Source organism: Haemaphysalis longicornis, unplaced genomic scaffold (genome assembly GCF_048455015.1).
Source record: "Haemaphysalis longicornis isolate Haplotype H1 unplaced genomic scaffold, Haemaphysalis longicornis Haplotype H1 scaffold_10, whole genome shotgun sequence".
Taxonomy (NCBI): Eukaryota; Metazoa; Arthropoda; class Arachnida; order Ixodida; family Ixodidae; genus Haemaphysalis; species Haemaphysalis longicornis.
Window position 1 is genome coordinate 140,033,630 of NW_027526204.1, and position 17,166 is coordinate 140,050,795.

Consider the following 17,166-nt stretch of genomic DNA (forward strand, 5'->3'; position numbering starts at 1 on the left):
GGTACTTCGGAGAATTTTCTTTCAAAACCTTTCTCGCGAGGTATTCAGTTTAGTTGTGAAATAAAATTGGGAGTAGTTATTCAATAAATTTCTCGCTGACAAACGCGGGCATGATTTTTCGGGGGAAAAAAGAAATGCTTTGAATAGAATTATTCCCGTTTTCTTTACCCATGTTCTTCAACTGAGAGCGTGTGTTAACTAACTGCACTGCATAGTAAACGGTAATTACGTAGTGCTTCTTCAACCTTATGTGCGCTGTGGCGATCAACCAAGATGGCGCGAACTCAAATCGCGTTGTACGCAAAGACTATATTCTTTGCGCACAGACGTGCCTCCTTTCGCTGGTGACTTTGCAGTAGTGATGTTTAACATCTGTGACGAAAATTTTTACGGGCCCACCGAATTGTGGAGGTGAATCGGGCTAATATACTTTCCTGAAACCATCGAGCCTTATAACGTAAACCAATTCCCAACGTGTTTTCTTGCTATTCGAATCGAAACACGTAAGCGCATAGCCCGTATAGCGGCAGAGGGAGAGGTGTACTTTGAAACGGAATAAAAAAAAGGGACTCTGTGGAGGTGCTGGGTATCGATCCCAGTACCTCTCGCATGCTAAGCGAGCGCTCTACCATCTGAGCTACACCCCCGGACGAGAATCGATTGAATCCAGTGGCAAATGAAAGCGGTAAACGAGATCACATAGGCAAGAGGGCGGCCTCTCCTTTCCTAGTCTTGTTCGAGAAACTGGGCCACCGGAGCCGCCGGCAATGCGACAAGCGCCTCCACAAAATGCCGTTTTGCTTTCTACGCTTGCAACGTTCCTCAATTCTTTAATTTTGTCCTGGTTCTTTTTTTTTTTTTGCACAAGAAGCGACGTGAGCGTTACAACTGCGTGCAAATCCATGCAACCAGACGAGGACGGAGTGACACGCAGGGACTAAAAAGGAGGAGGCGAGGAGGGAATTAGAGGGAAAGGGGAAGTGAGGGTGAAGTGAATTCAGCTCACCAACACAAATATGTTGGTGAGCTGAATTCACAGTAGGGAGTACACGTATTGGTAGCACAGACCCCACAGCACTGGTGGGAATTTTATAACATCACCATACGTCGAGATTTCACCACGTGCTCAGTGCGCACGCGCAGGAACTATCGGTGGTACCAGTTTCTTGTTACTTTACTTGCCCACTGAAAGTAAAGTGGCGACTACTCCAGTGGTCGAGTACGGGCGACGTCAAGTGTATTGCATCGCAATACAATGATAGTCGCATTTACGCTGAAATTCGTTCCGGGAAGTATGGGTTCTTCCCAGGTTTTTAAAGGAGCCTTACTAATTTTGAAAATATTCTTGGCTAAGTTTTTTTAAGTTTCTTCTAAGAATCTTAAAAAATTCCGCTGCCGGCTCAGAGTTGCTCTACACTATATATATAGTTCCTCGTCAAAGGCGAGAGTTTATGTGTTAGGTGCAGCAGAGATACTTTTTTTAAAGTGGTAAGGCTATTCATGCCTGGTCATAGCTTGTTGCGGAAAAAGAGGTATCCGGCGTCAAGCTCTCGCCAATTCTCCATGAAAACAATTGTAATGAACGAAAGATAAATTTTCGGTCTGCTTGCAGGGAAGGACAGGTGGCAGGCGAAGGAAGCTAATTAATGAAACGGAGACCAAATTAATTAAGAAATAACCAATGGATGAGAAAATGGAAAGTTTTATGCTCCGCATTTATACACGCAACGCTCATCATCGTCTAAGTTTATTCATCATCATCTGTGCTAATCTATGCCAACGTTATTATGTACCGTATGGATCGAATTTCTGTTCGCATTTCCTGGATTCGGCACAAAACTAAATTGTTTATCAATGTCTTGCTTGTATTTCGCGACTTGGTTGCTTCGTTATCGCATTCACTTTGCCTCTTTTTTGTGTGTTAGTTTTCGACAGCGGCAACTTGCATGCAAAATAAATCCGCCGATAGGACAGGGATAAAAAAAAACAAGCCTTCTACTGCATGCAGTTGCCAGTGACTGAACGCACACGCTAAGCAAGGAAAAAAAAAAAAAAACTTGTGGAGGTGCGGGGTATCGATCCCCGTACCTCTCGCATGCTAAGCGAGCGCTCTACCATCTGAGCTACACCCCCAGACACTACGCGCCCTCAAACCGTCCCAGGGATACCTTCAAGTGGCAAGCAAACTCGGCGTGGTTTCTGCTTTCTCAATCCCGTTCGACAAACTGGTCCAGCGCAACACGCGCCTTCACACTCTGCTGTTCCCGTTTCGCCATATAGATAAGTAAGGCCCGAGACGGCTCTGGGGTAAAATGGAGTGGAAGTAGTTAGAAGATGTGGTCTGCGCTAGAGCACTGCACGGGCCCGATGTTAAGGCCCCGGCCCGAACTTGCTTTATGAAGGCCAAGCTCGGCCCGGCCCCGGCCTCTATAAGTGAGCCTGGACCGGGCCCGTCGTCTGAAGCCTAAGCACGGCCCGGTCCCGGTTATTTATTTTAACTTAAAGGGGCACTGACACAAAAATTTAGCATCTTGTTTTTTTCGTTGCGATAAGTAGCTAGTGACCTACTTATAACCTGTAGAAACCTCATTTGCTTCAGCGTGCGACGGTTGTTTAATTAGAGGGATTTTAAATGCGGCCAGTCGCAGTTTCGGTTTCAGCGAGTGCCGCGAATCGATGGATTTTGTGGATTTTGTGTGAACAAAGCTGACCACGTGACCGTCGGAGGGATATCACAGAGCAGAGCCGCCGTAGCACTGTCGAATCCGCATCGACGGCAGTTTCTGCGAATGCCCCCACGTACTGATCTCGTGAGGCGCTTAATTAAAAAGCGACCGTGGATGTGACGCAGGCGCTGCGAGTGCAAATGCTACTGCGGCTAAAGAACGACGCGCGACGCTCGAGGCGGTGGGTGGCAAGACGCGCGCTGGGAGCAGCCGTCCGGTCTGCCTACAGGTCCGCCTACAGATGTGTTCGGCTCAGCACTGCGGCGGATATTTGAGTGCCGCTCTCGTAAGCGGTGCAGATGACAATTTTTAATGCAACCCGCCATCGCATCATTAACTCCTTTCTAATTTAAGCCACTATGGTCGGGACTTGGGGACAATTTCGTGCAGCGGTAACAAGCTATCACTCGAGCTACCTGCGCCGGCCTGGGCCACTTCGCGGCCGTGGCCGCCGCCTGCACAGCGACCGTGCGGCTAGCTCAGTGGGCTTTTCGTGCCTCCGGCGCGTTTTCGCATCCAATGGTAATAAACAGTAATAGAAACAGAGTGCCTGGAATCGCTGTAGAACTTTGGTCGCGGCCAGCTGCCCGATTAGCTGACGAAATCACGGCGCCTCCGCCGCCAACGATCGGGTCATTCGTTCTCGAGAGCAGAAGCTCCGCCCTCCGGCCCTCCGATTGGAGCGGCGAGCCGGGCGAGCCCGCGTAAAACGCCGGTAGTGCGGAAGCGGCAAACACAAACTCGTGACGTGTTTGGATGTTGTTTATTTACAATTGCGCGTGGTCCTCTGCTGGCTGCTCGGTTGCGTTTCGCACACTTCAAAATTGATTTTAAATATGTTCTAGGCTGTATTCGCCGCTGATATTTTGCAGATGATGTATATGTGTTCCCACCAATCTATCTCCGACGTTATCTCGCCTTCAAAATTTTGTGTCAGTGCCCCTTTAAGCCTAGAGAAGGCCCGCGTGTGCGTGGTCAGGCCCAGACTTTGACGCTGAAGGAAATTAGCTAATTATATTTGTATGACTATCTTAATAGGAGACATCAGAGACACCTTTGATGACCAGATTCTTAGCAACGTCACGTGGTTGTCTCGGCCACAAGTTGGCATGCTAAAATTTTTGGTGTTGCTTTTCAATCCACGACTATGTCCTTTTTTTGTCAAAATTTTGTGGGCCTATCCTAAACATTCTCGACCACAAATGATTCAAAGAATCGGCTTTACATGTAAATGTGACAAAAATACTTTAAGGCAGTAAGAAAGAAATGTGTTTTCTCTACCTTTCCTGCATAAAAAAGTTTCAGCCTCGCTCAGGACGTAAGCTTGTACTATTATGGGCAATATGAAAGGGAACACGGGGACGCACAGAAAATACCGTCAGACCAGCTATGAGTGGTAGGCAGCGGCCGCCGTGGGAAACAAAGTGGAAAGGGGGAGGCTGTTCTAACAACTGTTCGCATTCTCGCCGTGCGTCTTATCGGCTGTCGGACGATACCTTATTATCGGCGAAATGACGTAAGCTGCTGCTTTGATAAAATTCCAGCGTGGTGGGAGTGCCAACCGTTAGTGGAAGAGCGTCCTCCTTTCCCCTTTGTTTTTCACAGCGCCATCCGCGTATCGCCCAGAGTCTGTTTCGAGGATGTTTGCCACGCCTTCCTGTGTTCCCTTTCATATTGCTCATAATAGTACATTGAATTTTTTGCAGCCTGCGCGTTTCCGGCTTGGCCCACAAAATTTTGACGAAAAATGCACGTTCATTGAAATGTTTTACCTCAAGTGGTTGCTCAGGGGCGATGTCTCTGTAGCACGCGAGTTCGATTCCCGGCCACGGCAGCGACCACTTGCGCGACAGAGATCCAGGTTGTCCGAATTCATCCCTTCCACGCTACAGCAAACCTTGTTATCGTATCTTTGGTATGCTATACCCCAAAATATAAAACGTTGGCGCAGTACATGAAATGCCATTAAAATTACAGCACTGTGACTATGAGACTTCGAAAAACAAGTTTTTAAACCAATGTGTAGAAATAACATCAAGGAGCGCGTGGAAGTAAACTCAGAACATTATTTTCAGTGCTCTTTTCTACACTTCACGTAGGAAATATTAACGGCCAGGCCAGGGCCGTACCCAGAGGGGGGGGTTGAACCCTTCCCGAAATCTTTTCCAAGGCAGCACGTAAGCAATACTTACTGTTGCTTTCAGCAAAACTAGCCCCTTCCCAAAATCCATAACCCCCCCCCCCCCCCCCCGAAAAAAAATTCTGGCTACGGCCCTGGGCCAGACCCCTGAATTCAAGCCCGAGCCAGGCCACAGGCCAAGACCCTCTTAGCTTCTAGCGGCCAGGCCAGGCCCGGGATTTCGAGTCCGCCCTGGCCCTTGCATGTAGCCTGTGCCTTGCTGATCATGACATCAATAATCAGAATCCTCGTCAGCTTTGCCTTGAACTACGCTGTCGATATATTGCCCGCAGGAGTGTTGAGCGGCCCGTTATATCTCTCTTGCCTGTCTGGTTGATAGACTTCCAGTCATTCCTGCCTTAAAAGTGAACATTTCGACAGACTTCTGTCTGGTTGGGAAGTTACTGAACTGAGATTTAATTAGGCTCCAACTAATACAATGCAAAAAGGCAAAAACCCGACGTTTCGAAGCCGGCTTGGCTTCTTCTTCAGGGGTGACAGTGGCCACGCTGCAGCTGCGTCTTATAGTCTCACATTTGCTGGCCTCGCACAAAGCCCCTCGCTGCGGCACGTAATCCGTGTGTGTACACCGAGGGGAGAGTGCCAAGCGAGCGGTTAACATTCCCAGGTGTGCGTTGAATATGCCACGATTCGAGGAAAAGCCGCTTCCTCCAGTTCGTTTCCCTTTCGAGGATGGCCGTTCCGGGGAAGTCAATTTTGTGGTCGGCCACTTCGCAGTGTTCGGCGACTGCACTGCGGACTCTATTTTGTTTCCGGACGTCGTTCTTGTGTTGTCTAATCCTCTCCGGCAGGTTTTTGGTCTCACCGATGTACGAGGCGTTGCACCCCGCGCACGGGATGCGGTAGAGGCCAGCAAATGTGAGACTATAAGACGCAGCTGCAGCGTGGCCACTGTCACCCCTGAAGAAGAAGCCGAGCCGGCTTCGAAACGTCGGGTTTTTGCCTTTTTGCATTGTATTGGTTGGAGCCTAATTAAATCTCAGTTCAGTAACTTCCCAACCAGACAGAAGTCTGTCGAAATGTTCACTTTCAACTCTTCAACTTCAACTCACTTTCAAAAACCACCGGACCCCTGAAACGCGTGCCGGTACCGTATATCCCAGGAACAAGCGAGGCCTTGGCCCGCATTTTCAAAGGGGTAGGAGTACAAATAGCCCACAAGCCTTCGACAACTATAGGCCGCTTAATCCCCCGCCCCAAAGACCGGCTGACAATAGAGAAGGCACCCGGGGTCGTCTACCGCATCCCGTGCGCGGGGTGCAACGCCTCGTACATCGGTGAGACCAAAAACCTGCCGGAGAGGATTAGACAACACAAGAACGACGTCCGGAAACAAAATAGAGTCCGCAGTGCAGTCGCCGAACACTGCGAAGTGGCCGACCACAAAATTGACTTCTCCGGAACGGCCATCCTCGAAAGGGAAACGAACTGGAGGAAGCGGCTTTTCCTCGAATCGTGGCATATTCAACGCACACCTGGGAATGTTAACCGCTCGCTTGGCACTCTCCCCTCGGTGTACACACACGGATTACGTGCCGCAGCGAGGGGCTTTGTGCGAGGCCAGCAAATGTGAGACTATAAGACGCAGCTGCAGCGTGGCCACTGTCACCCCTGAAGAAGAAGCCGAGCCGGCTTCGAAACGTCGGGTTTTTGCCTTTTTGCATTGTATTGGTTGGAGCCTAATTAAATCTCAATTCCTGCCTTATGATGACCCAAACTTTCCCATCATCCCTCAAAATGCCTGTAGAACATTTTTTGACATCATAGCAAGACCACGTTACTGAATTATGTTATACTTTTATTTTCTGAGGTTAAGTTAAAGGACTGTTGCTTTCTGGTGTAGTATTTATGCTGACCACGCTTCTTTGAGCAGACCATCAGCTCTATTTATATACGTTCGGTTATGCATTTTTTCTGCTGCTCTCGTGCGCGCACCGGAAAGAGAAGGGGAAAGGGAGGGTACGGGGGATGGGGGAAATTATGCGGTGACCCCATTCTCATACTTCCTGAAATAGGATTTTTGAATAAATAATAAAGCATGTAGTAAACACTGAAGTCAAATTACGCAGCAGAAAGCTCATCAGCAACGCTATAACTTCGCTTTCACTTTATATTATTTAAGCTGTTCATCGAGTAAAGTTTTTCCTGGGCAAACCGCTGCTACGTTCGCCCCAAAACGTTACACGAAAGGCGCATTTCGTGGTCTACTTTGTTTGAGATCGGGAACAACGGCGGTACTTACCTGCTTATTCATAAAGTAAATAAACACGAGTTTAACATAGGAAAAAATGGCGGCCATCTTGGACTTTATGTCCTGACTGACTGAATAAACTTTATAGAAGTAAAGATGGAACGGCTTCGCCACCTGGGATATGCAGAACGAAACGCGCGATGCCGGCGCTAAATGCGGCAGAAGATCAAAAACCTCTCTTTGTCACTAAATTACGATGATAACGAAGAGGTTCAGGAGTTCATACGAATCACAATAAAATTTTCCCATGGGTCATCGTTACCAATTCGAATACATGCTTTTTTTCATATGCTTTAGGATTATCTGTCGTCTGTTGTACCAATTATTCAGCTTTCGGAAATCAGGCTCACGATTTTTTTCTTCGTTTTTGTTGGTTTGTTCTCGTTTTGCTTTTATTATTCTGGGAGCGTGGCGTGCCGTTATGACATCATTCGCTGCAGTCGAAGAGGCTGCCTTTTCGTCTGCAGTGGGAGATCTCATAACGGCATGTCACAAGTACAGACACGGACGTACAGAATAAAAGTAAAATGAGAACAAACTATGAAGAAGGAAAGAGTTGCGAGTCTGATTTCGAATAATTATGTCGGGCTATCTTCAATAAGGGGCAACCTGGGTGAGGGGTGAAGCATGCGGTGTATAAGTGTATTCTTGGTGCCTTGGAATTTTCGCTCGTGGAGATGAAACTTTTGGGGGGTGCAGATTATCTGTAAGTGTCCCGGAGTGTTCCTTTAGTAAGCGTTACGTTCTAGCGCAAGGCGTTGGAAAAAAAGTGTCCCAGTGTTTTAGTATCGTGACTACATGAGATGACGATAACGATAGGAGACGCCGACAGCCCGAGCCCCTAAGGGGCTTCACCCCTAAAACTGCGGGACCTGGCCCAGCAGACGACAGACGATCGATCGATCCGAAAACATATAAAAAACGACGACAAAAAAGTTTTTGGTATTAGTAACGATGAACCATGCATAAGGAGGAGAAAAAAACGTTTATTTTATAAATTTAGAGCAGATAGGAGAGTATTTTATTGTCGCTCGTATGAACTCCTATTCGTGGTCATAATAAAACAGTGACGAAAGAGGTTTTCTGATCTTCTGCCACCTCATTCTCCCACGACCGTGTAAATGCACGACCGGCTATAAAATATAGTCACTCGTGCATTTTCCTACTATAAGCGGCCACCACACGTTTCATTCTGCAAATAGCAAGTAACGCCGCCTTTGTAAGCTGGCAATAAATGTCCAAGATGGCCGCCGCTCTTACATAAGCGAAAATCGTTTTTATTTCCTAAATAAGTTGGCAAAGCTGTTCCTGTTCTTGGTGCTAAACAAAATCGACCACAAAATTCAACCTTCGTGTAAAGTTTGAGCGCGTACGGGGGAGCGATTCGTTTAGGAATTTTTTGAAGGCGCTCATTAATTGATGAAATACCCTTTGTTGTTCGTATTTTTTACTATGTGGTAATACGTATACTATGAACAATACTGTTAGAACCATTTAGTAGTTAAGTGCATCATTCTCCGCAATTAGGGTAGCCTCCGAAAATGTAGTTGCAGCTCAGCATCTCAAAAAGGGCCATTTCAATTTCGCTGTTTTGCTTTCTCTCAAGAAAGCAACTGGTGCTCGCGAAATTTTTTCTCTCCAAGGACACCTCAAAAACCCAAGGACACCTAAGATGCGTTTTTAACGCGAAAGTGTTTTATTCCGGGATTCAGGAAGATTTCTCTTACGTCATATACGTCACGGAAGTGACGCCAGTATAACGAAGCAAACGGCCTGTAAAGCGTGCACCGCTGCACACAGGGTCGTCTTGCGGGAAAGCAACTTTTAGTACTAAATATTACGTTTTACTTAGGGTTGTTCGTTTTCGGGTTTTATATCTTAACACGAAAGTGTTTTACGCCGGGATACACCAAGATTTTACTGATGTCATATCCGTCACGGAAATGACGCCACTACACCTTTGCCGAAGCGACCCGCCAGCAGGACGTTGCTCGCCAAGCACACCCACAAGACAGCCACCGACCCGCAAATCATGCTCAGCCGCAGATTTCGCTGCACATTTCACTTTCGTGTTTTACCGATTCCTATTGCAGAGGAATCAACCACAGCTTTTTAGGATTGTGAGTGCAAATGCATTGATATCCAATTTAATGCCAGAGGCGCCAAATTTGGTTCGCCCATACGTTGTTGAACGGCTCCATCTTCTTGCTGCTCGAAAAGATTTGCAAAGACCGTGCTGTTGAACGCTTTGTGCTGCGGAACGACTCAAAGAAACGTGGTTGAAAAGTCGTTCACTGTTGCAGGCGCCGATGAAGGGAATGCTGGCTTTTTTGCCCACTGTGCCATTTAATACTTTTGAAATAATAAAAGGAGGAGGTAATTATGTACTTTAGAGATCTTAATGCACCTTGGCACGCAGGTTGACGACCAACGGTGGCACAAGGTGGACCTGAGCGTGTTCCGGGACCACGTGGTGCTTTACCTGGACTGCAGGAAGCACTCGAGCCTCGAGCTGTTGTCCAGGTCACCCATCGACGTCAATGGCGACGTCAACATCGCCAAGTACGAGTCGGACCTCTCCACGGTGCCGGTGAGTTCAAAGTGTGTTGTAGATGTCCTGAGGACAAATAAACCGCGCGAGGAGAGCTTTCGGGTAATCAACGTTCCTGACCTTTAAGAAATGCCCACAGTTGGGCTTCTAGTGTTCACCAAGTTCGCTTTAACTGAAGTTGTTAGAAGCAAAAAAAAAAAAACCCTTCAAGGTATGGAGGTGAATTGTTCGCCGGAAAAGACACATGTGTTCAAAGAACAATCCTTGATCGTTTGAACATTGCTTTTTTTAATAGCTGCGGCATTTTTTATTGCGTATGAATTGACCAATAGCATTCAATCTCAGTACATAACCCAACCTACACACACGTCCAAATTAATGTTCCGTTACTATATATAGTGAACTCTCGTTAAGTCGAACTCGAAGGGACCATGATCATTTGTTCGTCTTATCAGAAGGCCTCTCCAAAAAAGAATAGGCAACACGCCCAGGTGCATGTAAATATATTGCTTCAAGACGCTGAATGAAGTAGACTTACAATGGAGGAAAAGAAAAAAAGTCATTTATTTGAGTGCGCAACTTGATTTAAGGCTGTCTTCAAGTGCTCTTGCCTGGTTTTATCCAGTCCAAACGGCGACGGAGAGCGTACGCCCGCTACCGTCAAGCGACAACGCAGCAGGGATAGAAAGGGAACTCCTGTCTTTCTCGGCGGTTACGTGGTGGGACTCGCGACGCGAACCGACGCGAACAATAAAGCAGGTCACGCACATCTTCCGCCGGATCACAAATCGAGCGCGGGGAGTAAAAGAACGACAACTGCGCCACTTCATCCAAGCGTTAATCCACTCGCGAATACTGTACGGGGCACCGTATCACTCCCTAACGAAAACGCAACTACTGACCCTAGAGCGCCTCAACAACGAAGCTCGCAGGATTGCAACCGGCCTTCCGAGATACACTCCCATAGATGCTCTCAGCAGCTATAGCATGATAAATACTGTTTCGGATCTCATCGAGGTACCAATGCACACGCAAGTCGCACGGTTGCAGTCGACATCAGCGGGGAGGGACACACTGGCGAGACTTGGACACAACGTCAGTGTACTTCCCCCATTACCTCAACAGTCACCGCCATGGGAATGCATTTCCCTGACAGATGCCAAGCCGTTACCGCGGAACATGGGAAATGATCAAGCAGCCAGAAGACGGGCATACGCAAAACGTCACGGGAAATGGCTTCGCTGTCTAAAAGACCACTCCCCCGGAGGCGAACAAAGTCACGTCTTCTATACCAATGCGGCATGTATCATGCACCTTCCCAACTTCGCCACAGCGTGGGTTAATGAGGACGGCACATCACAAGGACGCAAACTTCCCATCACAAAAGAACCGGGACACAGCACCGGGGCAGAACTTCACGCCATATTGGATTTAATCAAGCACCTGAGCTTTCAGCGCAGTTCAGAAGACCGTAGTTTGAAGCACATCTATCATGTCTTTACGGACCTACAGGAAGCGTACAGGGCCTGTGACGACGCTCGGCACACGTCCACTGTAGTCAGCCACCTTCGTCAGTACATCAGCGGGCTCCGCACCTTGGGCTACGACTTCACAGTTCACTGGATACCTGGCCACTCGGGCATACCGGGTAACGAAAGGGCAAACCGACTAGCGCGCGCTCTACTCCAATCCGCGCAATCGGGACGCCCTAGTTCGGAGGACGACATCGAGCACGAAACAGAGACGCCACCAACAAGTTACGACCCAAGAGAAGCCATCGTTCAAGCTAAGAAGTATCGCCGAGAATACTTAACGAGCGCCCACAACCCTTTGGGCATCCCTCCTCTTCCTGGCCATGTCTTCAGTCGTCGGCAACAAGTCACTATCCGCCAAGTCCAGTCTGGCACTCTCTTAACCCCATTCCTACTGCAGCGTTTCCGTAGACCCCAAAACGTTGGTTCATCCCGTCACAGCTTGGGCTCGTGTGATACGTGCCTAGTTCGAGCGGACCTGGAGCATCTGCTTTGGGCCTGTCCGCTCTACTCGCTGCCCCGGACTCGAACCCTGGCCACTCTGCGGCCCGAGGTACGCCCGACCTCCCTGCGAGCTTGGGCCTGCCCGTACTCATCTACCCCAATTGCGACCGCCGTCGAGCTCTGGCGGGCATTGGACGAGTTCCTTCTGGATCCAGCTGCTCCGCCCACTGGCGCCAGGCTCCTCGCCCTCGGGCATACCGCCTAAGGGGCACACCGGAAGACCTCCGCAATGGACAATGGCGCCGTGGGCCCCCGATCCGCAACTGCCCAGGACCTCGCTTCTTCATTTTTGATCCCCTTAAGGGTTTTTCTTTTTTTTTTTTCCATTTCACAGCAGCCCCCCAGGGGCAATTTAAGTGAAATAAAGACGTGAAACAACAACAACGCTGAAAAACGGAATTGGTCAGGAGAGCTGATACGTTTGCGAACAGAAAGTCTCCGCCGTCGCTTCCTTTGTTATTTAGATGCGACGCTCAGAGCATCTCTTGTCGGCGGCCCTGTCCTTCCTGCGTGCGTCCGTTGTTGTCCGCGGCGTGCGTCCGTTGTCCGCAGCCACTCTCCCGATCTCCTCTCCGATAGCGAACACTCTCTCGCGAGGGGCATTGGATTGGATTTGATTGGATTCGATTGGATTGGCTTGGCTTGGATTGGATATGGATTGGATTGGATTAAAGAATATAACCGGTGTGCCGCTCTCCGGCGGCCTTTCGGTCGACGGTTGCTCTCCACTTGCGCTTGAACCCCCTCAGCGTCGCATCACACCAGGGTTCCCGCGAGGGGAGGTGGGCGTAATTTTTTATCCTCCTAGTTTTGCGCATTTCTCCTCCAAAGCAAAGCGACCGCACCTCGCTTTTTTTTCTCTTTGCTTTGTCGCTGGCTCCGCGGGTTGAAAGGTGGGAGAAGTGCACGTGCTTTATCCGCGTCTTTTTTTTTTTTTTTCTCTCGCTCGCGCCCTTCCTCCGTGGCGCGGATCCGCTTCGCGCTATGGTTTTCTTTCACTTTTCTTTCCCTCTGGTCGCGTCAACGTCTCGCCGTACCCTGTGAAGACTGCCATGTCCGCTACCCAGAATCGCCAGCAGTGGGGGTCACCCCGAAAGGTGTTCGTCTTGACCGAAGAGCACGTGCAAGACTGCTCGTCTTAAGCGGATTTTTTTCGCATTGGGTCTATGTAAAACCCAAGGAGGTTGTATAAAACTTCTGGAGTGGAGGCCGCCCATAGCGGGCAACGCGGGGAGGTGAAGCCGGGCGAACCGGTCGGCGGCCATATTGCCGTGGGTAGAAAAGGCGCTGCGCCGGCAGAGACGCTGAAGTGCGGTCGCGTCTTTTTGGCTTTACAAGGGAGAAAACGATGGTAAGCTAGTATATCGATTACGATATTTGAGGACAGACTGAATTTTGCCTTACGCGTAAGGTTTTGACGTAAGATATGGTTCAAGCAGCGATTTCACCTGTGTATATCTTACGGTGGTCAACAGAGCTGTCGATGCGGGAAAACGCGCAGCGCTATGCTAAAGGCACCACCACTGATTTTATTTCAATAAACGTTTATTCGGTATAGCTAAGGCTATAGACCGCCCCCTTAACATTAAAATTACCTCATGTTGCGCGCCATGGCAAGAGATTCCGCGTTATAAGGTTACTATTAGCCGTGATTTCACGCTGGAAGTGCAGGACACGCGAAAGCGCGATTATTTGACGCTTGTTTCTTTTAGCGGCTTGGCTAGGATTAATGAATGCTTATTCATTAATGATTAATAAATAATAATGCAGTAGCGGTTCGAATGGTTTTTAAGCAGTACTGCAAGAATCATATCCATCAGGATATTGCAATCTTTATATGTAGTGCAAATGCACGTTTTCTGGTTTAAACAACATGCCCAGTTTGGCCCTTGCCGAAGACCAAATTAAGCACGAGCTTTTCATTGATTGATTGGTTCATTGTGGGGTTTAACGCGCTGACGCAACGCAGGCGATGAGGCGCGCCTAGTGGAGGGCTCCGGATTAATTTTGACCACCTGGAGAATCTTTAACGTGCACCGAAATCTCGTTCACACAGTAGTTTTCGCTTTTCGCCTTCACCAGAAAAGCGGCTGCCACGGCAGGGAATTGAACCCGCGTTCTAGGGATGAGCAGCACAGTGCATTAGCCACTCAGCCAACGCGGCGGGTCTATTTCCAGCTTTTCAATCGTATTTTGCGAAGTGAATTTGGCACACACTGAAGCACATTAAAGCAGGTTTTTTTTTTTTTATTCCGCGTGCACTTTACAGAAGGCAAGGGACTCCCATTGACTTTATTTTTCAAATCCAGATGGTTACTTAATTGGATGCACGACTACATTAACCGCGCACGTTGGCACAATAGTAGCGTGCTATTGATAAGAAAACTACTCGCAGGAGGTTACTCAATCACATTCACAACCTCGTTGACCGCGCAAGTTCGGACGCGAGCAGCGTGCTATTGATAACAAAATCACGCGGACGAAGAACGCGGGAGAGCATTGCGGTGCATCAAAGACTTCTATGAAACAGCGCTAACGAGAAACGTCAGTGTATTCACGTATGGCCGGATGTAAAGGAAATGTATTAAACAAGAGTGCCTTGATTTTTGACGGTAACTGCCTTAGCAATACTCTGAAATTAAAGTAGTGCGGAAAAACAATTTGCGCCCCACATAGTTACAAACATGTGATTTCGCGCAGCCAAGCGACTAGAGGACCACCACAGCTACGAGCGAAAACATTCGCATATCTGCGTATACAAACAAGCGCGTACGGTATGCTCAGCAAGCGGACGGCAGGGGCTACGGCAAATTTTCCCTTTACATCACGCACAAACGGTGGGCAAATGTGCACTCATAACGTTATAATACTAGTAATGCCCTCGAAACCCAAAACAAACAGATACCCTAGCTCAGTACTTACAGATGAAAGGTGATCCCCGACGCCTTCTTTGCGCGATTAGCGCAGCCGACCGCGACGCACGAGCAGACCATTTCTGCTTTCTACACCTTTGGAGCATCCATCCGCGAACGAGGATCGAACGAACACGAGTTCTGCTCTTTGGCAAGAGAGAACTCGGAAGAATGACACATGGGGCAGAAAGACATGTCATTGTGTCTACTGTTTATTTTAGTTGTTAGCGCCCAAGAATGTAAATAATTACCAGATGTGTGCGCCCCCGGCGTACGCACGGGCGACTTGCGAAGCGCTTAACTAGAAACACGGAGAGGGGAGCATAACCGAAACCACATGCGGCGAAATGAACGCGCGCCAGAAAAGTTCGGTGCGCTTGAAGGTAGCCGCATGAGAGAATCAACTTTCAAAACAAAAAGAACGGAAGCAAAAATATAACGTAAGCCGCCGCAAAAACAAGTACATTATGCGACGAATGCAATGCGTCTGCTACCGCGGAACGAGTTTTCTACCCACGGCAAGATGGCGGCCGTCGGCGTCAGTTTTCGAGCACCATCTCCACTCCAGAAGTTCTATACAACCTCCTTGGTAAAACCAAACAAACGCGTTCCCACGTTGTTCGGCATAAGCGAGAATTCGTCTTAACCGAGTTCGTCTTAACGGGAGTTCAGTCTATAATCAAATAAACTATACCACGTGGCCCTCTAGTGGAGTAAAAATTATGCTGTTCTGTCGTGCTGTTCTTTTTTCCTTCGTTGTGTGAGTATGTTGAACAAAGCTGTCCTTAATCTGAACTACCTCAAGGTTATTCTTATTCAGGATGTTACATATGTGACCCTAAACAGAAATGAAATGAGAATTTCTCGCTTTTCCTTTCACCTTGTTGCAGCTTGACCTCCAGTGGATGGTGATGAGCTGTAACCCGGCAAGGCCAGAGCGTGAGACATGCTTCGAGTTACTGGTACGACTGGCTCTTTTTCCTCGCAACAAGAGAGGAAATGGTCGGAAGCGGAAACTAACAGTTAACATTTAGGTTGTCAGATGAGTTGAGAGAAAGCTACACAATCTTAGACTACATAACCGCTTTGAAAGTAAAAGGGTTCGGTTGACACTTTTAACTTTACTGACAGATTGATGTGGGGACCAGAACTACAAGCATTTATGTATTTATAACAATTCCCATTTTCTGGGAAAAAAATTATCAATGTCAACAATATGCATGTTTATATACGTGTGTATGTTTGTGTAGTGGGAGAAAGGAAACCCCTGGACCCTGCTTTATACAGCGCAGCAGGGATTTCCTTCAAGTCTTCAGGGTCCCAAGGCATGAGCCCTGCCTTGCAGCCCTTTGCACTTGGGTTCGAGTCCTAGCACTGATTGGGATCAGCTATATATTCAGCATCGGCACGGCACATGACTACGCGGTCACGTGCATACAGATATACAGAACACCGAGAAAATTTCGCGCCTAATTTAAACATGTACAAAGGATTGAAGCAACCACTTGCAGCAGTGCGTGCTTATGCAGTCCGAAACTTTCTCCACTTCTGTGCCGCGAGCTTGCGCCGAAGAAGCGTGAGTTTCGACACATGCAATGTTCTCGTGAGCGTCCGAGATACAAAACAGGAAGATTAATGAAGTGCGACCGTGCGGCTGCTCATCTCTTGATAGTAATAACGATAATACAAAAATGCGGTCACACGCCCTGTTGCATAAGAAGTGTCGACCAGTGTGCACGAAAAGGGGAGCGTAAGGGTGCGTTGGCCAACGGCCGAGGACGACATGTGTTTGTTTTATGGCACAAGTGCAACAAAGCTAAAAATTGCTGAGGGACAAGAATACAGATCTGAGTGCCGCCGCGGAAGTTCTTCTACATCCCTGACTGAATGGTTACGGAAGGTGTATTGTGGAAAGGCTATTCCTACCAAAGAAAGTTGGCAAGTTAGGGTGCGGTCATAAGCGTGCAGTTTGTGAAATGTTCAATGTTTTAACCTCTGTGAAGAATATTGTGATTTTAGCTAAACGTTCATAGTGTCAGCTTCTGGAGACAAAGCGCATACATAGATTTGTATTCCCTCACTTTGAAATATACTGTTAAAAGTCCCATTTGGTTCAAAGAGAATCAAATAGTCTATCATTCGCGTATATGTTGAGAAGTTCAGAATATTCGCACAACCATAAAAATATTCTCTTGGATGTGCATGTACTTCAGTGCTAGACCGCAAGGCTAGCTTTGCCTCGTGGTTTATATAGACGATTTTAGACGTCCAAGAGCTGACAGAAAAAAACTACACTGCATTATTTGACGCTGATACCTATGCAGCCGAGAGAAACCTCGCCAGATCCTACCCTGCCACCGCCAACGGAGTCTCCGTTACAGCCCGACTGCATCGAGTGTCCCCCGGGCCAGCCAGGGCTCAATGGGACTGACGTGAGTATGCTTCCTACATGCCGTGCTGTTGTAAATGTATGCAACAAAATGAGGTGTA

The 17,166-nt window shown here is 48.1% G+C and overlaps 1 protein-coding gene and 2 non-coding genes across 5 annotated transcripts in view; 1 reads left to right on the top strand and 2 right to left on the bottom strand.

Annotated features, from left to right (window-relative positions):
- The window catches only part of LOC144159482 (uncharacterized), a 76,945-nt gene that overhangs the window by 10,271 nt on the left and 49,508 nt on the right, over window positions 1-17,166 (top strand). For all 3 annotated transcript variants that reach the window (XM_077691002.1, XM_077691003.1, XM_077691004.1), the window contains exons 7-9: window positions 9,597-9,767; window positions 15,567-15,638; window positions 17,001-17,108. In XM_077691002.1, coding sequence (XP_077547128.1) covers window positions 9,597-9,767; window positions 15,567-15,638; window positions 17,001-17,108 — 351 coding nt within the window. The remainder of the gene's footprint in view (window positions 1-9,596; window positions 9,768-15,566; window positions 15,639-17,000; window positions 17,109-17,166) is intronic.
- Trnaa-agc (transfer RNA alanine (anticodon AGC)) lies at window positions 575-647 on the bottom strand. The gene has a single exon. It is a non-coding gene; the product is annotated as a tRNA-Ala (tRNA).
- Trnaa-agc (transfer RNA alanine (anticodon AGC)) lies at window positions 2,061-2,133 on the bottom strand. The gene has a single exon. It is a non-coding gene; the product is annotated as a tRNA-Ala (tRNA).